The sequence below is a fragment of the Saccopteryx bilineata genome, chromosome 1, assembly GCF_036850765.1.
Source record: "Saccopteryx bilineata isolate mSacBil1 chromosome 1, mSacBil1_pri_phased_curated, whole genome shotgun sequence".
NCBI lineage: Eukaryota > Metazoa > Chordata > Mammalia > Chiroptera > Emballonuridae > Saccopteryx > Saccopteryx bilineata.
Genome location: NC_089490.1, coordinates 160,396,985 through 160,422,104, shown reverse-complemented (window position 1 = coordinate 160,422,104; position 25,120 = coordinate 160,396,985). Strand labels below are relative to the sequence as shown.

Below are 25,120 nucleotides of genomic sequence, written 5' to 3'. Positions count from 1 at the left end.
AGGGGGGTGAGGGTAGGTGGAGATGGGCAAAGTTGGGGGGCTAGGGAAAAAAGAGACTTTGCTTTGGGTGATGGCACATAATACAGGGTGCAGATGATGTTTTAATGAGTTGCTCACCTGAACCTGTACCCCAATAAACTCAATTTAAAAATTAATTAGAGGCCCTGGCCGGTTGGCTCAGTGGTAGAGCGTCGGCCTGGCGTGCAGAAGTCCCGGGTTCGATTCCCGGCCAGGACACACAGGAGAAGCGCCCATCTGCTTCTCCACCCCTCCCCCTCTCCTTCCTCTCTGTCTCTCTCTTCCCCTCCCGCAGCGAGGTTCCATTGGAGCAAAGATGGCCCGGGCGCTGGGGATGGCTCCTTAGCCTCTGCCCCAGGTGCTAGAGTGGCTCTGGTCACAACAGAGCGATGCCCCGGATGGGCAGAGCATCGCCCCCTGGTGGGCAGAACGTCGCCCCCTGGTGGGCGTGCCGGGTGGATCCCAGTCGGGCGCATGCGGGAGTCTGTGTGACTGTCTATCCTGGTTTCCAGCTTCAGAAAAATACCAAAAATAAATAAATAAATTAGAAATTTTTAAAAGCTGAAAAATAAGAAATCCATGTGATTTTGTTCATTTATTTAAAAGTCATCATAAATAAATGTACAATAGATAATAAAAATAAGATTTATGGCCTGACCAGACGGTGGCGCAGTGGATAGAGCGTCAGACTGGATGCTGAGGCCCCAAGTTTGAGACCCCGAGGTCGCCAGCTTGAGTGCAGGCTCATCTGGTTTGAGCAAAACCTCACCAGCTTGGACCCAAGGTCGCTGGCTCAAGCAAGGGGTTACGCGGTCTGCTGAAGGCCCGCGGTCAAGGCACATATGAGAAAGCAATCAATGAACAACTAAGGTGTCGCAATGTGCAATGAAAAACTAATGATCGATGCTTCTCATCTCTCCGTCCCTGTCTATCCCTCTCTCTGACTCTCTTTCTGTCTCTGTAAATAAATAAATTAATTAAAAAATAAATAAATAAAAATAAGATTTATGTATTGAACAACCTGTTAGTATTCACTGTGCCAGGGTTTGAGTATAAAGATTAAACATAGGTCCCCAAGTAGTTTATTGGAGGACACAATTTTGACTAAGTCCATGACATGTTTAGAGAATTATATTTATAAAGGGAATAAGATTATCTTTTAGTTTTGACACCCTCTTATAGGGTAGTATTCAAGTTTACTTTTTAAAATTCTGTGCACTATTTGAACATGGTTTATTTAGTGTAACTTGTTGCAGTAGAAAATCAGATACATTACTTCCTTAGGGCAAAATGCAGTAAAATTGAAATTTAAAACCAAAGAATAAACAAACAATTTTTTTTAAAAACTTAAAAAATTTTTTTAAGATTTTATTTATTGATTTTTGAGAGAGAGAGAGAGAAAAGGGGCAGGGGAGAAGTAGGAATCATCAACTCCTAGTAGTTGCTTTTATATGTGCCTTGACCAGGTAAGCCAAGGGTTTTGAACCAATGACTTCAGCATTTAAGGTCAAGCTTTATCCACTGTGCCACCATAGGTCAGGCAATTTTATTTTTTAATTACAGTTTACATTCAGCATTATTTTTATTAGTTTTGGGTGTACAGAATAGTGGTTAAACAGTCATGTACTTTACAAAGTGTTCCCCTGATATTTTCAGTACCCACCTTGCACCATATATATACTGCTCACAACAATTAGGGGATATTTTATAGCGTCATATTCATTTTGAAATATCCCCCAATTTTTGTGAGCAGTATATTTATCACAATATTATTACCTTTATTCCCTATGACTATTTTGTAACTACCAATTTGTACTTCCTAATCTCTTCATCTCTTCTATCCAGTTCCCCAACCCCCCTTTCTCTCTGGCCGCCACCAGTGTATTCTCTGTCAATGAGTCTGTTTCAATTTTGAACAAACAAAATTTGATCAGTAAAAACCACTTCTAAATAACTCTTGAATTAAAGGGATATTACAAAACATTTTACTACCACGGAAATAATTGTACTGGTCTTCATGAGTTGATAATTAACCTTGAAATCTCATTTGTTTAATTTCCAGAAGAAATATCAATAAGATACGTATCTCTTTCTAAAACTTTCCATGGAAACATTTCCTGATTATTCATGATTATTCCTTGAATGTGCCTGATTTAAAAGACAGAATATTCAATTGCCCTGCTGTTTGTGTTGCTACTTCAGTTTGTTTAAATAAACAATAGGAAATATCTTTTGTTAGTTGATATAGTTAAAATGGCCTAGGTAATTATTCAGTGGCCGGTCCATCCACCGAAGGCCAGGAGAACTTGTTTTAGGACAGTTTCCATGCTAAGTGTCTCGTACATTAAATCAATTACTCTTGAAAGGTAAGGAAAGGTCTTCCTATTTTACAGATGAGGCGATGGACACAGAAACAAGATTGGAGTCCAGGGCTTCACTGCCCATCTTTTGTCTAGGAAGGAGGTTATCAAAGGTTACCTTTGATTAGAAGGAGAAACACTTGTTATCAGGCATTGATAGAAATTATTATAAACACTGGAACTTGAAGAACAAAACTTTTTTTTTTTTTTTACAGAGACAGAGAGAGTCAGAGAGAGGGATAGACAGGGACAGACAGATAAGAATGGAGAGATGAGAAGCAGTCAATCATCACTTTCTCATTGCACATTGCGACACCTTAGTTGTTCATTGATTGCTTTCTCCTATGTGCCTTGACTGCGGGCCTTTAGCAGACTGAGTAACCCCTTGCTGGAGCCAGTGACCTTGGGTCCAAGCTGATAAGCTTTTTGCTCAAACCACATGAGCCTACGCTCAAGTTGAGGACCTCGAGGTCTCGAACTTGGGTCCTCAGCATCACAGTCCGATGCTCAAAATATTATCTTAAAAAGCTCACTTTATCATCTGTTTTAGTAAAACTAGGTTAAAATTAAGTAATTTCTATGTGTTCTCAGGTTAAAAAATTAATATTTTTCTTGATTTTTGTCATTTTTTTCCTTAAAAATTATTTGACTTTTATTTTGTTTGATTTTTGCAGTGAGATGCTAAGTAGAGGTGTTTCTGCAAAACATACTTGGGGGTTTAAATACTTTTCCCTACAGGCTCTTGGAATCCATTGATATACAAATCATTCCCCTTTGATGTGGCTTTTATGTCCCCATTAGTTTTTTCTTTTTTAATTCTTTTTTCTTTTTAAGTGAGAGAAAGGGAGATAATGAGACAGACTCCCGTATGCACCCTGACCAGGATCCACCTGGCAACCCTATCTTGTGCCGATGCTCGAGTACCAAGCTATTTGTAGTGCCTGAGGCTGATGTGCTCAGACCACCTAAACCAGTGATTGGCAAACCGTGGCTTGTGAGCCACATGTGGCTCTTTGGCCAGCTTAGGCGTACCCTAATTAAGTTAATAATAATGTACCTACCTATATAGTTTAAGTTTAAAAAATTTGGCTCTCAAAAGAAATTTCAATCGTTGTACTGTTGATATTTGGCTCTGTTGACTAATGAGTTTGCTGACCACTGACCTAAATCATCCTCAGTGCGTGGAGCCATGCTGAAACCAATCGAGCCACTGGCTGTGGAAGGTGAAGAGGGAGAGAATGGGGAGAGAGAGAGGACAGAAGCAGATGGTTGCTCCTTCTCTCTGCCCTGACTGGGAATTGAACCTGGCTTGGATCAACACCTATCTACTGAGCCACTGCCCAGGGCCCTTTTTTAACTTTTAATTAGCCTAACTCTCCCAGATCTTGTTTGACCTGATATGATTCTGGTGTTCTCCAAAGTAGCTTTTATTAAACTCATAAAATAGCTCATTGTAAGATTTGCAATTTCTTTATAGTTTTGTGTGTGTATTTTGCATTGTATTTGCATTATAATTGTGCCATGCTCTTGGTGTTTATAACATCTGAGAATTGGAGAAACTTGGATACACTAGCTGGGGCATAGGTGTAGTTGTAAGCTGTCTCACTCTCAGGGATGAGAGAGTGCTTACTCATTTTGTAAGTGGTCAGTGGAGAATCATTTTGTATGAAGATGATTGACTTCTCCGTGTAACTTTAGTAATATGGGTCTCTTAACATCAAATAACTAAGTAACTTCTGGAAACAAATGCTCCAATAATGATTATCTTTTGAATTTATCCACTTTTCCCCATTCTTATTGCCACTTAGATAATGAAGGCGACTTTTATCTCTCGCTTGGGTGATTGAAACCTCTCCCTTAAGCTTTTGTAGTCCATTTCGTTCTTGATAGTTAGATTGCAATTTCTCTCTAAATTAATACTCTTCTGAAACATAAATCTCTTTAATATCTCTCCAGAAGCCCTTACAATAAAGTCCAAATTATTTAATGACTTGTGACTTACTAGGCCCTTCATTATCTGACCACTCCCTACTTCTCATTGTTCATCCTTTGCTCTTGATATTATCAGTTCTCTCTAAGTGACTTCTAGGACTTTGCTCTTAACTGTGGAACGTTCTTTCTCCTCTCTTCAATCTCCTCTCACACCATTCTCCCTCCCCTTTTCTGGATGATGCTTATTCATCTGAAGGTCTCAAATGCCACTTTTTCTGGGAGTCTTCCCTAATCTTTCAGGATTGGGCTTTCTGCTCTTTCTCTGTTTCCCCATACCATATTGCATTTATTCCTATTTAGTTCTTATATAGTATTTGCTCACCAGCACTGCCTCCAGATGGTAAAGTCCATAAAGAGTTGAATGAATGAATAATTTCAGCTCTACTCTGAACTAGCATTATGACCTTTGGTAAGCCTCTCTGTCTTCATGGGTCTGTAAAATGAAATAATTTGATTAGATGACATCAAAGAGTTCTTTCAGCTTTAAACAATTCTGACTTCCAAAATTAAATTTTTTTCCTAGGTCCATTTAATTTGCAGTTGCTACATTCGAAACAAAGCTCAGTTGATTTGCCTAATTAGACAATTAAAGAGTAAACAAGAAGCTTTATATATACTTTCTCCTTGAATGAATGCCAGGTCTTCTGTTGCCATTTCCTTTTTGCTGGCCTGAGGCTGGTTTTTGAATATAAGTATATCATTGTTGCTCATGCACAAGGGCTTTTAAAGTATCAAAGATTTATTGTTTGCCAGGTTTCCTTTTCTCAGCACAAATTGAAGCACAATGTGCATGGTTTTCTCCATTGCTGCTTATTGTTACACATCCCTTTTACCCAGTAGCATTTGCTGATCACGTGGGCAACAGAATGCCGTGGTTCCTGAAAGGCAGCCTCCACCACCACCACAGTGCTGCCAGGGAACTGAATTGCCATCAAGATGTAATTCCTGTGATCACTGTGTGTGGCATTGGAATTTCATTAATGTGCATGGGATTCTTCTAGACATTTTTCTGGAAGTTGCCAGCACTGGGCACCAGCTATGTGAGATCAGAATCGAGAAATGAAGAGTGGAGCATGCTTATACAGGCTTCCCAGAGATCGCTTTTGCTTCCTGAAGCCCAGATTACTTATATTCCTTTCTGTGTGTTGAAGTGTATTTCCTTTAAAGATATAATGATCTTGCTGTGTTTTCTGTGGAAAATCAAATTTTAGTAATAGATGAAGAAGCAGACACATTGTCTGCAATTATATTGAACTGTTAGGAACACCTAAGGAATTGTTTTGTTCCTGGCACTAGGACAAAATAATTTAGGAAGGTGTCAGGTCACCCTTCTTATTTCTCAGGACTGCACTCTATCACCAAATGTTGTTTTGTTATGTTATTGTGGGTAGCTGTGGGGGGAATGGAAGTCATATTGAACTTGGAGCCATAATACAGTTGAGAATATTGTTCAATTTACTAATTCTGGATCTTTAGGCAGAGTATTTAACCTTCTTGGTCAGAACAAACCTCTGTGTTTTTTTTTATTGGTATAATGGAGATATTAATAATCTAGTTCACCAAAGGCTGAGGACTAAGTTAATTCTGTGCACAAAGATTGTGTAAATCACAGATTGCTTGAACAAATTTTAGACATACTGATATTGGAAAAACTTTGTATCTTCAAAAGTAAAAATTTTGTATTGGTTAAGGCTGCCCAAAGGGAATATTGGCTTTCTTATAATCTCGTTACTGCCTGTTTAGTATTCTTTCTAATCTTGAGGCTGTATTCAGCAATATTCTGTTCCTGAAAAAGGATATTGAATCTGTTCTTTTGGGAATTCTCATCCTGGCATGGTATATTTGTGTATTAATAGTTATCTATTGCTGTATACCTTATTACCCCTGAATCTTAACAGCTGGAAATGGCAGTCAGTAAATATATTAATCTCACAGTTTCTGTGAGTTAGAATTCCAGGTGTGGCCTAACGAAGTGGCTCTGGCTGGCATCTCTCATGTGGCTTCAGTCATTGTCATCTAGGGCTGCAGGTACCGCTCAGCGTGGGTTGGACTGCTCACCTATGCAGTTGTTGGCAGGCTTCAGGAGGTCTGTTTCCAAACTCATTCCTGTGGTTCCTTGAAAGAACCACCTCACGTGACAATGGTGAGAGAAAACAGCCGTGACAGAGCCACACCGTTTATAATCAGGAGTGACAAGCCATCACTTCCGCTGTATTCTGTTTCTTAGATGCAGAAAACAAGTCCGGTCCCCCCTCAAGGTAAGGGGAGGATTCAGGGTATTACTACCAGCAGGGAGAAGACATTGGAGGCCGTCTTAGAGCTTGCCTGCCATGGCCATGTTGTGGTGATGTGGTGTGGGTATAGACTAGTTTTGTAATGTGGAGTTATATTTAGTCATTTTTAATATTCTCAAGTGAAAGTATTTTGAATTTGTTGGAGCTCATTCTAAAGCCCGTTTGACTATACTTTTCAGCTTCAGTCTGATGAAGACAAGTGACGTTTTTTTTTGGGGGGGGGGGCAAGTGACTTTTGTTCAACACCTTTGTCTGCACTGCAGAGGTGGTTTTGTAGAACATGGAGCCTATTTTAGTAGTTTTTGAAGTTGTATCAGAGGGAATAAAATGAAATGTCAGTGTATCTTGTTTTATAAAATATAATTGTACCTTTTTATGATATAATTATGTTTTTAAAAATTTTACAAGATGCTGGATACCTAAAAACATTTTCTGGGCCGTTAGGCTTCTCAGAGATGACAACCCAAGTACGTGGCGTTATGGAGTAGATTGTAGGTAGTCACTCTTTGGTCAGATAATAAGTAATATTATGATTATTTAGTTCCATTAAGGAGGATTTTGTAGGTATTTAAGAAATCATTCTTTTTTAATTTGAGTAATATACTACAATAACTTATGGTATTATGTTGTCTGTTAAAAGAAGACAAATTGTCTTAAATTAATTTTTAGTAAACTAAAATAAATGTGAACTTTATTGTATTTCTATGTTCTCTTTAAAAACTAAAATTCCTTTTTCAGAAAAGTAGCTTGGCAGAGAAAAAAGAGCATGGGACAGGGAGTCGGTGTACTTGTATTTTAGTCCTCACTTTGTCCTTAAATATGTATTTGACTTTGGTATGTTATCTCACCGTTTCTGACTTCAGTTTTCTCATGTAATATTTTCTTCCAAATTTAAAATGCTGCTCAATTTCTTCTCTAGGACAGCCTGGGGGGTAACAGTAAGACAGCCATGGTAGCTACTGTGAGCCCAGCAGCTGATAACTATGACGAGACCCTTTCAACCCTGCGGTATGCAGATCGTGCCAAGCACATCGTGAACCATGCTGTGGTGAACGAGGATCCTAATGCACGAATTATCCGGGACCTAAGGGAAGAAGTAGAAAAACTTCGAGAGCAGTTAACCAAAGCAGAGGTATGTGAGCAACACCTTATTGGTGTAAAATCCGGAAACGCTAGAACTTGGATTTTCTTCCTCTTTGGCCTTCAGTGATGAGTAATGAACTTAGTATTTTTGAATTTCCTGTAGAAAGAGAGATATAAGATGAGTAATAAATAAAAGACAGATTGTCATAATAGAGATTTAGAGTTCTTACAGGTGTTAAAGGACCGAATAGGCAGAAAGAATAAAAGGAATTGAGAGGATTCCACAGTATAGGTGGCAAACCAGAGAGAAGAGGTTTGTAATAGAATAAGGGGGATTAAGAGAGGTGCTTGAAAATATATATGTAATTTAACTGTAATGCAGAAAATGGTGGAGAGTGAGCATAGACTAATTGGAAGAGGAATCAAACAGATTTTTGTTGCGTCATTTATTCACTGGTTGAGGTCAGAATGGAAATTTAAGGAGGTCTTTCACGCCTTAAAAATCTAGTTTTTTCCATGTGATGGGTTCATTTTGATTGAAGAAAATACATTTTATACCAGCAGTACCCATCTATTTAGTGGTACTCTCTTTCCACCTTTCTTTGAACATTCTGTAATGTGTGATATTTATGTTCCGTTACCAGAGGCGGATTTAACAGTGGGAGCACTGGGCATGCACCCTGGACCCCGACTTCTGAAGGACCCTGTAAAAAACCCAACCTTACACTTTCTTTTTTTTTTTTTTTTCATTTTTCTGAAGCTGGAAACAGGGAGAGACAGTCAGACAGACTCCCGCATGCGCCCGACCGGGATCCACCCGGCACGCCCACCAGGGGCGACGCTCTGCCCACCAGGGGCGACGCTCTGCCCACCAGGGGGCGATGCTCTGCCCCTCCGGGGTGTCGCTCTGCTGCGACCAGAGCCACTCTAGCGCCTGGGGCAGAGGCCAAGGAGCCATCCCCAGCGCCCGGGCCATCTTTGTTCCAATGGAGCCTTGGCTGCGGGAGGGGAAGAGAGAGAGAGGAAGGAGGGGGGATGGAGAAGCAAATGGGCGCTTCTCCTGTGTGCCCTGGCCGGGAATTGAACCTGGGTCCCCCGCACGCCAGGCCAACACTCTACTGCTGAGCCAACTAGCCAGGGCCCTTACACCTTTTTCTAATGACACCAAGTTTGGTTTCACATGTGCAATTTTAACATTAATAGTACATAATATTTTTTATTTATTTAAAAATATGGTTAACATGTATTTTTATTTTCCCTGTCTCTCTTTTTTTTAAGAGTCCCAATATTTTCTTCTGTGCCCAGGGCCTTAACCGACCTTGATCTGTCTCTGTCCATTACTGAATTTGAAACCTACACAATTTTCACCTACAACTGAATGATCAGCCTCTTGTTAAATGATGAATAAAATAGCAGAGTTGTGACTCCTACTTTAATTAGCTTTCCTGTTCCCCCAATTTCCCAGCACTGTGGGACTGCTTCTCTCTTCTTTGTCATAACCTGCTTTCTGGTAGTAAATTGGTAAAATATGTGGTCAAAGCAGTTATCTTGATCATATTTTTGCTTGTTGAATGTTATCCTGTTTTTATAGGAAAGTTAATTTTTTTTAAATTTATTGATTAATATTAGAGATGAGAGAAAAAAATATCAATTTGTTGTTCCACTTATTTATACATTCATTGGTTGATTCTTATATGTGCCCTGACTGGGGATGGAACCTGCAACCTTGACATTTCAGGACTTCCAACTAACTGAGCTACCTGGTATGGGATAGGAGTAATTTTAAAGTTCATCAAGATTTTTTGAAATTTTGTTTCTGTGTTCTTGATATTAATAACACCGATCTGGTTTGCAACATGTACAAATTTAGTCTGTCTGTACTTGAATAAATACCTGAGGTCATCAGTAAAGGCTAGAATGAATCATGTATGACTAGATATATGACTGATTGGGATTTTAAAACAAGCCTCGGATAGTGTGAACTATCTCCTTAAATGCAATTAGGTCTTCACAGTGACAGTAGGTTGGAGGGAAAGGAAAAGGTTTTCTTCCTTTCAAACCCACCTTGAGTAATGGGATTTGTTTGGGGCCCCACACAGTCGAGCTGCTGTGCATCAGAGAGTCAGTCATGTCTCAGGCAAATCAGAGGCCTCTGAGCCAGTGGGCTCAGAGGAGGCACATTGTTACTTTTGTTTTTCTGGATTTATCTAATCCCTTTTTCAGTGCATCACACCGTCATTTCATTAAATGACCATTTTGCTTCTAGGCAATGAAATCTCCAGAGCTAAAAGAACGGCTAGAAGAATCCGAGAAGCTAATCCAGGAAATGACAGTGACCTGGGAGGAGAAACTAAGGACGACCGAGGAGATTGCGCAGGTTCGTGTTTCCTGATGTGGAGAGAACCTCGTGGCAGTTGGGCAAGGCCGCTTAGACGGCGTTTCTGGTGCTTTTGATATTTTGCTTTGAAGATGGCAAATCTAACACCATTAATAAGATAAGAAAAGATTAATTACAATTAATTGTTCATTATGTAAGAAATAATTTTTTAGGGTCATAAAAAGATTTCTTTTTCTTTTCTAAGTGAGAGGATGGGAAATAGAGAGACAGACTCCCACATGCACCCCCACCAGGATCCACCCAGCAACCCCCATCTAGGGTCAATGCTCTGCCTATCTGGGGCCATGCTGACAACCGAGCTATTTTTAGCACCTGAGCCCAAGGCTCCATGGAGCCATCCTCAGAGCCCAGGACCAATGTACTGAAAACAATGGAACCAATTGAGTCATGGCTGCAGAAGGGGAAGAAAGAGAGAGAGAGAGAGAGAGAGAGAAGGGAAAGGGTGAAGAATGGAGAAGCAGAAGGTCGCTTCTCCTGTGTGCCCTAACTGGGAATTGACTTCCACATGCCGGGCTGACGTTCTACTACTGAGCCAACTGGCCAGGGCCAAAAGACTTTTTCATGAAATAGCTACTTCGTAACCTCTGGTTCTGAACACTCAGTTCTATTAAGTGCTTTGTAGACCTAAGGAAGCTTACCCAAAAGACAAAATTATTAGTAGTAGATTTTAGGCTATGAGATTCTCAATTTTATATGGTAACTCATTAAAAGTAATATGAAATGCCTAAATTTCAGGTGACTCTGATATTTAGAACACTTGATGTAAGTTGTGAAATCTTAGGGTGGGAGCATTAGCATTTGGATAAAATCTTAGAATGTCCAACTAAGTCTTAAAAGACTTATGCTGTGGCTTTTCTGTTAGATGGTTCATTCAGACTCTATTTTAGAAATACATATGATAATGTGGAGCTCAGTAGCCCTTCAAGCAGTCTTTTCATGATTGGGCAACTCTAATAGTAGCTATAAAATAGAAATCTTTTATTCTTTTATTTCTGCTCATTGGCCTTAGTTTGTTCTTCCAAAGCTAAGAGAGCAAGTATTACAATTGCATGTCATAACTAATAATAATAATAATAGCCCATTTTTCTTGGATACAGATATTTGTAGGGGCCTGTGCTAACCACTTTTCAATGTAGTATTTTATTTAATCCTCCCAAATGCCCTGCAAAACTGTTATTATCCTGATATTTAAAGTCACCTCTGCCTCTTTCTCTCCTTTCTTAAAGTTAAAAATCTCTAGTGTTTTTAGCTGTTCCCTGTATTAGAAAGTATGTAGAACTTGCTACTTCTTTTGCCACCCAGTAGATTCCACCTTTAAATGTGCTGTCCAGGACAAGTCTCTATATCAGAAGTTGTAGGACACTGCTCATGTATATTGTAGCATGAAGTGGATGCTGTATTTATAGTATACAGACTAGGATTTAAACATTGTTTATAATAATAAATATCAAAATTGATAGAAGAACATAATAAAGCCACATGTACCCATCTGCCAGTTTTATTAAGGATCAGTATATGACCAATTTTATTTTATCTGTGTCACCACATTGGGTTATTTTAAAACCTAACCCTCAAATTACAGAGAAGATACCAGTATATAAACTTTATTTCTCATTAAATGTCTTTTTGTTTTTCATAAATTATGTCATTCTAATAATTGTTCAATTGGGAACTAATTTGTGTGAGCCCTTTTGAGCTCTCCAAAAGGAAAACACTGTCTTTGAAGTGCTCTTGTCCCTGGATTGCCTCGCGGATACAATTCAGGGTATGTCAGAGTGAGATTGCTGTGCTAGTGAGTCTTATCTTTAGCATCTTCCTCACCTAACTGTTTTCTCTCTCTCTCAGATGTCTTTGGGGACTGTGATTTTATCCAACTTCTGCCTTATCTTCCCACGCCCCCAGGCTTCAGGCCACTGAGCTGCCTTCTCCTGTCTCACTGCATCTGCTGATCATTGATCTCTTTCCAAAATTGACTTGCATTACCCAAAATGTATTTCTGGCAGTATATCCAGAAATTGTTACTAAAGTCTTCTGGGATAAAAATGGTCCATGGTCAGATAACTGTGAGAACATCTGGGTTAACCCAGTTAAATGGATTTCTTTTTGAGGGACTTTTCACACGTCAGCTCGCAGTCCTCCAGGCTCCCCAGAAGTCCCCTGTGCTCTGGGTATCTTTCTGAAGTAGTCAGCCCACAGGTCATCCCTGCTGTTGAGTTCCTACTTACACTCTTTGACCCTTAAGTCATGCAACACTTGACTGTTGTTCAATATTTTTGGTATAGTTTTATTACCTAATGAGTCTGTAAGATTCTCAAGAAAAAAGGCCATATCCTTTTGTTTTTCAAGTTACTCAAATATTTTTGAGTAAACAAACAACTCAAGTCGATTAATTTCTAAGCACAGTGACATATCTGTGATCCAAAATGGTCTCTCATTTTTATTTTTTTCTACTCTCATTAAGGCATGCACACCTACATGACTCAAAACCTGGACTTGATTGGTGTTAGCAGATACGCCCTTAGGCAAAACCCATTTGCCACTTTAAATCTTTTACTTTTTTTTTTATTTTTTTTATTTTTCTGAAGCTAGAAACGGGGAGAGAAAGTCAGACAGACTCCCGCATGCGCCCAACCGGGATCCACTCGGCACGCCCACCAGGGGCCACGCTCCGCCCACCAGGGGGCGATGCTCTGCCCCTCCAGGGCGCCGCCCTGCCCCGACCAGAGCCACTCTAGCGCCTGGGGCAGAGGCCAAGGAGCCATCCCCAGAGCCCGGGCCATCCCTGCTCCAATGGAGCCCCGGCTGTGGGAGGGGAAGAGAGAGAGAGGAAGGGGGGTGGGGTGGAGAAGCAAATGGGCGCTTCTCCTATGTGCCCTGGCCGGGAATCGAAACCGGGTCCCCCGCACGCCAGGTCAACGCTCTACCGCTGAGCCAACTGGCCAGGGCCTTACTTATTTTCTTAGTGAGAATTTATGCAGCCATAAAGAGAGTCTAAATAGAAGAAACTATTATATTAGGTTCAGAAATAGTATTGACTTATAGAAAATATAGAAAGATTATTATGAAGAGAATTTAAATTAATTGGAACCCAATACTCTAGAAAAAACTATGGTTAGTTTCTTTGTGTTTTCAAATTTTTCTAGTAAATAAATTGATATACTAATTTATATTCTACATTTTAAACTTGATACTAGTTTATGCGGTAGTTTATAAAAAAATGAAATTTTTATAGAGAAATGTTGCTTGTTATTATTGGAATAATTTTTTAATTGCCTATCACAATTGCCATGTAAAAGAACCTTCCATCAGAAGGGACTATACAAGATATGTCAGAATTGCTTTACTCATGTTAGGAACATGGTTCTTTGTCAAGGATAATCATTTCTTAGAACTGAATGCTGAAAACTCTAATGTCTCATGCTAAATCAAATCTTCTGAAAGAAGCCAGTAGTGTTTTTTGTTAGAAGAGAGACTTGGTTCAAAGACCCAGAACTAAAATACTTCTAAGCAAAATGTATTGATCAAGTTGCAGTGGTCATATAAATTAGTATGGTATCCCTAGAAACAGCAAAATTTAGAACCTGTGATTTAATGATACTGCAGATATGCTGTGTGGTCCTAGTTAAATGACTTAACATGTTTTTTCTTTCCCTAAAATCAAAGTTCCTTGGTGACAGTGACTCATTACTACTTGCTACTTATAATAGTCAGAGACACCCTGCTCTACCCCATTTATCCACCTTAATTATAGAACATTGGTTGTAGGGTTCATATACATCCCCCTGTATGCATACATTCATATTTTGTATAGATTCAGAGACAGTAGGCACAGAAAAAGAAAAGTTCATATTCTTATGAAAATAGTACTTGAAAGCATATGCAGGCTTTTATTTTATTTTATTTTTTTGTTTGTTTTTTGTTGTTTTTTTACAAGGGCAGAGAGAGAGTCAGAGAGAGGGATAGATAGGGACAGACAGACAGGAACGGAGAGAGATGAGAAGCATCAATCATCAGTTTTTCGTTGCGACACTTTAGTTCATTGATTGCTTTCTCATATATGCCTTGACTGCGGGCCTTCAGCAGACTGAGTAACCCCTTGCTTGAGCCAGCGAAGCTAGTGAGCTTTTTTTTTGCTCAAGCCAGATGAGCCCGCACTCAAGCTGGCGACCTCGGGGTCTCGAACCTGGGTCCTTGCGCATCCCAGTCCGACGTACTACCCACTGCGCCACCGCCTGGTCAGGCGCAAGTTTTATTTTGATAAATTTTTTAAGACCAATGTTTTGAGTACGTGCTGTGTGTTAAGCATTGTGCTAGGAGTACACAGTGGATACATAAGGTTCAGGCCCCCAGAGAGAAATGGCAGGTAAAGTTACTAGGGATGAGAACAAGTATGCTCCAGCTAGAAGACTCAGGTGTAAAATCTCCAAACTAAAGAGAGCATTCTTGACACATTCAGGGGCCTGGAAGGTATTCCATGTGAGTACAGTACAGGTTTTGAAAGAAGGAGTGACAAGATGTGAAGACGGGAGTAAATTAAATGGGCCAGGTTGAAGGGCCTTGTGGACTTGGTTGAGAGAGTTTGGCATTTATCCTGGCTGTCGAAGCACTGAGGTCTCACACAGGATAGTGTATTGACAACTTGGCTTTGTAGAAACTTCACAGTTGAGCAGAACAAGCATACATCTGCTCATATGTACAGAATTAAATGAGAAAGACAAATTCAACATGTTAGATATTTTCAAGAATGAAAATTGAGAACTCAGTAGTGTACTTAGTTGTTATTTGCAATGGCTTTATTTTTCAAAATATAAAAAGTTGTTAACAAAATATTACATAGTTCAGAAAGAGAAAAAATACAGTAATCTATAATACCATGTCCTAAGCTAACACATTTGAATTATAAAATTAATAATTATTCTAACATTAGACCTTTCTTATCTCACTACATCAATAGCTGTGGAATTAATACCTCTCTAATACATTGGCAGGAGCGACAGAAACAACTTGAGAGTCTTGGAATATCTCTCCAATCTTCTGGAATTAAAGTTGGGGACGATAAATGTTTCCTCGTTAATCTGAATGCTGATCCTGCTTTGAATGAACTTCTGGTTTACTATTTAAAGGTAAAGGCTACTATTTCCTGTCACAAAATAGAACAGAGTTTCACAGAATGTTTTTTTTAACTTGGAGAACCACCCTTATTCAGAATAATGAATTAGCCAATTGTTTTTATTTGAATAAGCTAAAGTGTAGAAAATCATGGGTTTCTAGAACAGTTTCCTTTTTTTAGTTTTTGAGTGATGTCATTCAACTGTGTAATGTAAAAAAACCGATATTCTGATATTATTTCTAACAAATTAAGTAGTTTAATTCCTATTGTTTAATGTGATTTATACCAGAGGCTTAAGTAGATAACTTTAAAGCTTGAGGAGTGACTTTTAAACTGATTCATTAGTAGACTAAAGCTTTTGTGGTTTATATGAAGCATGCCTTTTTGTTAATGGTTTGTTAGCTTATAAGAGGAAATGTTTAAAGAAAGTTACATTCATAGGACCATTTTATATGAAATTGTGTTTCCAGTAACTTTTAGAAAAATTAAAAAAATTAGATTATCAACTTATAAGAGAGAGTAGGTCATTTAGAAACTGGGAGGGTCAGAGTGTGAAACAGGAAAAAAATTACCAATATACATTGAAAGCTATAGTGAGACAAAGGAAGACAAGAGACAAATTCATGAATTCTGATCCTGTATGAATTATGAAGAGCTACCCAAAATTGTTTTTATTAAGCCCAGAGCATAAGTGAGTTGTATAATGATTCTAACAGGAGGTTAATAAATATTAGGAGGAAATTCTCCCCCCTCATAATATATGTGGGTTTAACTAAGGTGACTAGGAAAGAAAGATAATGAGCTGCTAAAGTTGGAAACTGCTTTAAAATGAGAGAATTGTGTGATTTCATTTCAAAAGAGACTAAAGAATGCATGATCCATTGGCTAGTTTCCCAGTTTTTATCAAAGATATCCTGGGATAATTGCTTGGTGTAATTCTGATTACCATGTTTTATTACTCTGTAAGTGAAATTGTGTGTTTGCTACATACAGTCTTGTGCATTTTCAGGTACTGTGTGGAGTAGGAACGACCCTGGAGTTGGAGGGGTGTCCTGTGTCTCTAGTCCATGTCACTATTCAGCAGGTGTTTGACCTCAAAACTTCTGCAGGTGCTTTCTCTGTTGGGCTACCTCACAGAGTTCCTATAGGATTAAATGAGGTTGTATACATGGAAGCACTGTGTAAACAGAAGCAGTCCACGGATATAAAATATTCTACTTATTGTTTTCACATTTGATAGTCTCTGTAGTACTTTTGTATATTATCATTGTCTATTGAAAAAAATGTGATGTATTATCACATTACTTAACGTGCTTCTAGACAATGTTGGCAGCATTTTCTGTTAGAATTTCAGCTGTAGACATTCACATGCTTTAGGAAAGATGCAATATTGGAGGACTTAAATATTCTGCCCTTTTTATTTCTCAGATCTGTGAATTCTTTCACTTTCTGATGTGGGCAATTTCAAAGTGGAACACAAACACAGGCACCCAACAAGAGAAAACCTGATTCATATCTGTTCCTAACTAAAAAGTTAAACAAAGAAACTATTTAGAGACTTCTGGAGAGAAGTCAAAATATTTCTGGTCATCTTGTGTGGAGGTGTTGGGATTCTGTTTCAGACTCTGTGGTCAACCCTGTTTTGGCAGAATTTGAGGCAGTGTTGATTTCTTCACTGTCCAGACTAACCCCATGACAAGAATATATTCATGACCAAGCACATTCAAAAGGATGATCTCAGTCCAAGAACAGTTTTTGTTTCAGTAAAGCTGTATCATGATGTGGGACGGAGGAATTTGGAGGCTGAGCATTTTGTAACTTTTTGCTTTCAAATTCTCAAGTCAGTTGAAATGCTGGGCAGAGGACTTCACACCTCTGGGTGACTCTTGGCATCCCATTTGCAAATAGAATTAAAATATCTCTAATATTCTTCCTAGTTCCAAGTTGTATGGTTCTCTTCCAGAGTGGAATCCTCTATTAAATTTGTTCTGTCTAGAATTGGCAGAGGGAAGGTATGGTGGCCAAAGCATAGGTAGAACATAACTCACAAGATAAGTTTGCAACTCATTTACATATACAGGCTGCCCTTGCTTTACATAGTTCTGATACACACAAATTCTGGTTACCATAATTTAGTAAATAGTGTTGACACTGCCGCCCTGTGTGCAATTCTAGATATGCAGCCAGAGAAACATAGGGTGAGTTTATGGAGGTAAATAATGAAAGTGGTTGTGATGATAAGACTATAGATGTCTCAAGCCAGTGACACCAGACCATACTCAGACAAGGAAATCTCCTGGGTATTTTGCAACATTAAAAGCACAAAGGGTAAAATGATAAAAGCTTAGGAAGGAGTATAACAGTTTACCAAGACATGGGAAATAAGCCTACTCCATGCTATAACTTATATGCTGGGAATATGGCAAGCACTATTCTGGCAACTCTCCATAAGCTTTTTACAAAGAAATAAAATGCTTTAAGTTTCAGTGTTTCTAATGTGTTAAATTATAGCATACTAAATAAATATGTTTTACTATTTTCTAATTTCCCTATACTTTATAACATTAAGAGAATTCTTAATGTTTTTACAGACATTTTTAAAGGTCACTGAATAACTGTAGTTTTCCCCATTGTTTATTAAGCTCTTCTTGCACAATTATTTTTATGGTCCTGCACTCTCATGCAAAGCAAGGTCTGTCCGGAGTTCTAAGGTAAATTGGAGATTTATTTCAGCAGGAGCCAAGCTTCTAGGAGGAAGAGCTGCTTCCCTCATCTTAAAAACATGGTGCTAGTAATATACTTTTTCCCCCTAAAAAGTATTATAAAAACATATTAGAAAAAGAAGGAAGTATTTGGGGGTTAGTTTCCAAATTTAAACATGCAGAGATGATCACAGGTTTTTTTTTTGGAGGGGGGGTTGTATTTTTCTGAAGTTGGAAACGGGGAGAGACAGACAGACTCTCGCATGCGCCCGACCGGGATCCACCCGGCACGCCCACCAGGGGCGACGCTCTGCCCACCAGGGGGCGATGCTCTGCCCCTCCAGGGCGTCGCTCTGCCACAACCAGAGCCACTCTAGCGCCTGGGGTAGAGGCCAAGGAGCCATCCCAGCGCCCGGACCATCTTTGCTCCAATGGAGCCTTGGCTGCGGGAGGGGAAGAGAGAGACAGAGAGGAAGGGGAGTGGGGGTGGAGAAGCAAATGGGTGCTTCTCCTATGTGCCCTGGCCGGGAATTGAACCTGGGTCCCCCGCACGCCAGGCCGACGCTCTACCGCTGAGCCAACCAGCCAGGGCGAGATGATCACAGTTTTAATATTCATTACTTTTATCTGTATACCCTGGGTTTATCCCTATATGTATATGTAAGGATTTATATTGATACATGTTTCTTAACTACAGAAATGGGATCATAGTCTGAGTGATTCCAGTCACGCCTCTTGAGTCATCCACCAAATCTTTCAGGAGAGCTATTTTGCTTATGTGGAGAGCTATTTTGCTTGTGTGGTTCTGGGTCAACCTTTTTCACAAGTCAGCTATTTTTTAAATAACTTAAATTTCTTTTAATTAAAATTTTTTTAATTACAGTTGATATACAATATTATATTGGTTTCAGGTGTACAACATAGTGATTAGACGTTTATGTAACTTATGAAGTGATCACCCCAAATATCTAGTACCCATCTGACACCATACACAAAAGTCAGATGCTAATGGCTAGAATAGCAGGGGTGATTCTGAAGGATTTGGGGCATATTATATACATACAAACTTTAGAAGGATTTGTACCAGTGGTTAAGTAGTAATTGAAAGCACATATTGACCCCATACATAACTCCCATTGGAAGTAAACTGCATGTTATTGTTATCTTTGCCAGTATTCACAATCCCCAGTTGAGGGGACCAGAATGGCAGGGGCAGTTGCCATGCAGTGTTCATGGAGCTGTGGGCCAGGCTTCAAGGAACCCAAGATGAATAAGACACAGGGTAGAAGTTAGAAGTTTTGGATAGCAGCAGTTTGGCTCCTCTAGTGTAGCACTTGAATTGGTAAAAGAGTCCCTTCCTTCCTTTTGTACCTCTGTTCCAGAAAAGCTGTCCTCTGAGTTTTGGTTCTGTTAAGCAAGAGTAAGTTCTTTGTTAAAGAATTTTGATTATTGCCTAGCCTGTGGTGGCTCAGTGGATCAGATGTCAACCTGGAATGCTGGGGTCACTGGTTAGAAACCCTGGACTTGCCTAGTCAAGACACATACAACAAGCTACCAGTGAACAACTAAAGTGAAGCAACTATGAGTTGATGCTTCTCACTCCTCACCCTCCTCTCTTCTCTCTGTAAAACCATAAATAAAATCTTTGGGGGAAAAATAATTTTAATTATTTAAATATGTGAAGAGTAACAGATTATTTCTTTTGCTTAGTACCCCTGGCACTTTCTTACCTTTTCCTTCAAAAATTGTCTGAGAATACTGATAAGGCCAAGGGAACACACAGGCGACATTTAATAGGCTACTTGCCCTGGTAACAGGATAGGAAGCTACCCCATGACATGTCATGAGTGAATGCGTCCTGTCTCTCTCTATCTTCATCTCCCCTTTTAGGAATTAGTTGATCAAAGAGAGATTCTCAAAAGAACCACATATAGTTCATTCATAAAGGAGGCAAGGTCCAGTTAAATTATAGAATCGTTAACCATCTCCAGTGAAATTAAATTTAAGTGAAGAAAGGTTAAAAAGCCATTTCTATCTTTTCATTGTTTCTGAGATTTTTTTTTTTTGAGAATTTTCATAAGTTTATTTGGACCAAACTGACAATACATGCCGGGGGAACAAGATCTCAAACACTCTTGTTTCTGAGACATTTAAATATAGTATTTTATGTTTGCTAAAGTTTCCCCAAAACTAATATCTTTTATTTTTATTTTTGAAATTTTATGAGTTTGTTTGAGCCAAACTGACAACTTATGCCAGGGAGCAAGATCTTAAACACTCCCTAAAACTAACATACTTCAGAGTCATTATATCCATGTATCATGTAGAGACTGAAAAGCTATCCCTGATTTACTTTTATCTTATTTTGATTTCCTTGTACCTTCACAGAATTTACTGATAAGATAAATTTCTTTAGCAACCTATGATAAGTTTATTTTTTTTCCCCTCATCAGTATTTTTATTGCAGTATTTAGAGCACTAGGGGAAGAACTTATCAAAAAAGTTTATTGTTTAACTTGTTTCAGCATCAAAGAATAAGGCTTTGGCAGAGTTAAGCTTTTAGAACTTAATTTGAGATTCCAGTGAATCATCATACAAATTAGTATAGATATTAGAATATATTATAACCTCCAGTGAGAGATTTAAGTTTTCTCTTTTGTTAAGCGAGAGAAAGAGACAGACAGGAAGGGCGAGAGATGAGAAGCATCAACTGCAGCTGTGTCACTTTAGTTCAGCGGTTCTCAACCTGTGGGTCGCGACCCCGGCGGGGGTCGAACGATGAAAACACAGGGGTCGCGACCCACAGGTTGAGAACCGCTGCTTTAGTTGTTTATCGATTGCTTCTCATACGTGCCCTGACCTGGGTGTTCCACCTTAGCCAGTAACTCCTTGTTCAAGCCAGAGACCTTGGGCTCAAGCCAGTGACCTTGGGATCATGTTGATGATCCCACACTCAAGCTGGTGATCCCACACTTAAGCTGGTGAGCCTGTGCTCAAATTTGCCCTCAAGCCAGTGACCTCTGGGTTTCGAACCTGGGACTTGAACATATCAGGTTGATGCTCTATCCACTGTGCCAGCACAAGCCAGGCTGTAGTTTCCTTTTTACATTTGGAATGAAAGAAAATTATATGAAGGTGAGAGAAAGCAGGGTACAGGATAGTTAACAAGGTTACGTGATCTCTCTCAGGGGGTCTGAAAAAGAGGATTCCTCTGGCATTTAAAAGGTATGTTAACCTAGATGCACAAGAACAATGGACAGGGCTTACTTAAGACAAAGATAAACCTTTGTATAGGCCTGGGGCATGACTCCTCACTATGATATGCCCAGTTAGGAATTTTATGATCAAATCACCCTGTGAGTTTACTTCTGGTCAGATTTATTAGCCCCTTCCTCATCCACAGAGTAAATTGAGGTACTGACTCTAAGTGTTACCAGGGTTCAGAGAAGGGAGAAGTCATTGTTAGGTAATAGTGAAACCTTCAAATAGAAGATGAAATTAGAAGTAGTTGTTGAAAGATACTTCATATTTAGATCAAGAGAGGAGAGCAGTTCTGGCAAAGAGAACAAGAACAAGGGCAAAGCCTGTGCTGTCTTGGGAGAGTGGTACCAGGAGTTGGTTCTACACTCAAACTCCAAGCTAGCCTGTAGCTCAAGGATTTTCTCCACCTCAATCCCCAAGATGAAAAGGATTCCAAAGGTGCAGCTAGGACTCCTGCTAGAATTTCTTGTGGGAGGAGAAAAGTGATTAAATACAGTATAGAAATGGCCTAAGGCAAGTGCTTTGGGGCTCTTTTCATTTTAGGTGATCTTGAGCCCTTTTTCTCTTTGGACTCTTGTTTTTTCTTTTTAGATTTTATTTATTGATTTTAGAAAGAGTGGAGAGGGAAGAGGGGAGGAGCAGGAAGCATCAACTTATAGTAGTTGATTCTTGTATATGACTTGACCCGGCAAGCCTGGGGCTTGAAACTTGTGACCTCAGCATTCCAGGTCCATGCTTTATCCACTGCACTGCCCCCACAGGCCAGGCTGGACTGTTTTCTTTTTTTTCTTTTAGCATTTCTCTCCACTTGTGGTTGGTGCTGTAAAACAGGAGAAACCCAGGTGGGGAATGGAGACAGGCATGGAATAGATTGTGCTACTGACCATCACAGAAGCAATGCTTGTCGTTTACGACTGGTCAAGTTCTGCTTTCCAATTTAGGAAAGTATGTGATTGGCCAAGAAGCCTCAGCTAATAGTGAGCAGTTGCCTGGAGTGTCCTCTGTGTTGTATACACCCCTTGAGGAGTGAACAGGAGGCCATGGGTCAGTTCTGGATCCAGCTCTTTGTTTCCGTGGAAACACCACTGCAGTATTGTTGAGAGAAGAAACTCCCAGAAAAGGGAAGTGAAACTGTTAGAGGGGGAGAGGCCCTTTTATTAGAATGAGATCCTAGACAAGATGGGAAGAATTGGGATTCAGAATATTATTAGAAGTGTTACCAGCAAAGAAGAGGAGAAAATCGTCTTCCTCTGAGTCTGAGGGAAAGGCTAAGGGAAATGACAGTTCATTCATATTTTTTTTTGTATATATTTAGTGCCATTAAGTGCAGGTCCTATATTAAGAACTTGGCTCAGAGTGGGGAGCAGGTGTAGCTGTTCCTTGCTCTTGTGGAGTTGCCATCCTGGCTCTGGAGATGACAGAGCTAGGTCACCTCTGACACAAACAGTAAGAGCTAGGTCAGAGATTCAAATATGAGGATGGGGGTGGCCATTTCTGATTATCAGTTCAGGATGCACTTCTCTGAGGATGTGCTCATAAAGTAGACATGATAAGAAACTATCAGTATCAAGATCAGGGGAACACCATTTCAGACAGAGGAAGCAGCCAGTGTACTCAGAGAGCAGATAGAGGCCAGAGTGGCTGAGTGTGCTCCCACCGGGGAGGGGGAGCCTAGGCACTAGCATGGCAGGGGCAGGGCAGGGGGTGTTGGTAAGCCTGGTAAGAATTTGTACTTCACTGGACCTTCAAAGGGAAGCCACTAGAGGTTTTCAAACAGGGGGATCACTTGATCAGCTGTTGTGGTGAGAGTAGATGGGGGTAGGGAGTAGAAGTGGAAAAATAGAGGAGAGCTCCTGTGTTCACCAGGACAGGAAGGAGACTAGGATGTAATAGTAGAGGTGGGGAAATGAGCTGATTCCTTACATGTTTTGGAGGCAGTGCCTGTAAGGATTTTCTTATTGAGATGAGGCTAAGGATAGACTGGTAAGGGATAGAGAAGACTTGAACATAGCACTTAAACATTTGGTTGGTTAATTGGGTGGTGGTAGCACCATTAATTGGAAAAGGAATAGAGTTATTGGTCCAGTGGGGGGGTTTGTGGGGGGAGAGAGCAAAAGTTCTGCTTTGGCCCTTTCACTTTGAAATGCCTTTAGACATCCAAATTGTTCCAGATAGGCAAGAAGTAATGAGGACTGAGACTAAGATACTGGGAGTAGAGGTGGGAAAATAATGGAACCAAGTTCTGGAGTTCCTTGTTGGTGATTTAATTTATATGATGAGATCATTATGGTCAGGAGCAGCAACCTAGGCCAGATATAACTTGCTGCAAGTTTTTATCTGGCCCAGGAGCCAGGAACGGTTTGTACATTTAAATTATTGAAAGGAATAAAATAAATCTTCATATTTCAAGCACATGAAAATTATATGAAATTCAAATTTAAGTGCTCATAAATAAAGCTTTATGGGAAAGAAGCTGCATTTACTCTTTTTTTTTTGCTGGCTACTTTGACACTACGAGGGTAGAGCTGAGTAGTTGCATATGACTCACAAAGCCTAAAATACTTCATATCTGACCCCTGACCTAGCTAAGTAGAAGGAGAATGGCCTGGAACACATCCAGGTCGTGTTAACATTAACCATGGGTGGTCAGTCCAGTGTGGAAGCCCAGAAGAAGAAGCACAATTTTGTGTGTGTGTGTGTGTGTGTGTGTGTGTTTGTATATTTTTCTGAAGTGGGAAGCAGGGAGGCAGAGAGACAGACTCCTGCATGCACCCGACCAGGATCCACCCAGCATGCCCACAAGGGGGCAATGCTCTGCCCATCTGAGGCGTTGCTCCATTGCAACTGGAGCCATTCTAGCGCCTGAGGCAGAGGCCATGAAGCAATCCTCAGCGCCCAGGCAAACTTTGCTCCAATGGAGCCTTGGCTACGGGAGGGGAAGAGAGAGATAAAGTAGAGGGGGAAGGGTGGAGAAGCAGATGGGTGCTTTTCCTGTGTGCCCTGGCCAGGAATCGAACCAAGGACTTTCACATGCTGAGTCGACGCTCTACCGCTGAGCTAGCTGGCCAGGGCCGTGGAAGCTCAATTTTTATGTGTGTTTTCTCAGTAACCTGCCAAAAAATGAGGCTGGTAATTGAGGTGGAGAGACTTGATTAATTAGGGGGAGAGCTGCAATAAAAAGAACACATCTATTACTGTCTTTTATGAGGTTTAGGGACACCATGTGATTCATAAAATTATTTTAGCCTTTGCAAATTCCTAATATTTGAATAATATTTTATCTTTGTACTTGACTTATCTGGAATGAGACCAGGTAAGCAGTGTGCAACTTAAGTAATGGTAATTTTCAGACCAGTATCTTTGGTACATTATTGACGCATGGCTCTGCTCTGATGGTAGTATCAAATATTTGTAATCAAGATTGCAATGGACAATTATGATTATAGTATAGACATTAATGTAAAACTATAGTTTTTGGTTTAAAAGATATAACTCAATTCAGTCCATTTTAACTTAAAGGAAATCAAACTTGTAGAATTTTTCAGAGAAAGCCAGAAATTCCTCCATGTTACTCCATTTGCTTGAACAATCTCTTAGCTAAGGTAATGGATCAATGTAAGAGGGCTCAGAGTGGATGATTTCACTTTGTGTACATGTACGAATACGGTATTAATCAGTGAATTTGATTCCTTTGTAGGAACATACATTGATAGGTTCAGCAAATTCCCAAGATATCCAACTATGTGGAATGGGAATTCTTCCTGAACACTGTATTATAGACATCACGCCAGAAGGCCAAGTTATACTGACTCCTCAAAAGAACACCAGGTAATGTATTTTAATTAGTGTTAATGTCACAATAATTTTTAAGAAGAAGAAAGTACACTAGTTGCAGATGGTAT

General features: G+C 39.8%; 1 protein-coding gene across 2 annotated transcripts in view; it reads left to right on the top strand.

Annotated features, from left to right (window-relative positions):
* The window catches only part of KIF13B (kinesin family member 13B), a 244,088-nt gene that overhangs the window by 110,469 nt on the left and 108,499 nt on the right, over nt 1-25,120 (top strand). For both annotated transcript variants that reach the window (XM_066278635.1, XM_066278644.1), the window contains 4 exons: nt 7,584-7,796; nt 10,014-10,124; nt 15,134-15,268; nt 24,916-25,046. In XM_066278635.1, coding sequence (XP_066134732.1) covers nt 7,584-7,796; nt 10,014-10,124; nt 15,134-15,268; nt 24,916-25,046 — 590 coding nt within the window. The remainder of the gene's footprint in view (nt 1-7,583; nt 7,797-10,013; nt 10,125-15,133; nt 15,269-24,915; nt 25,047-25,120) is intronic.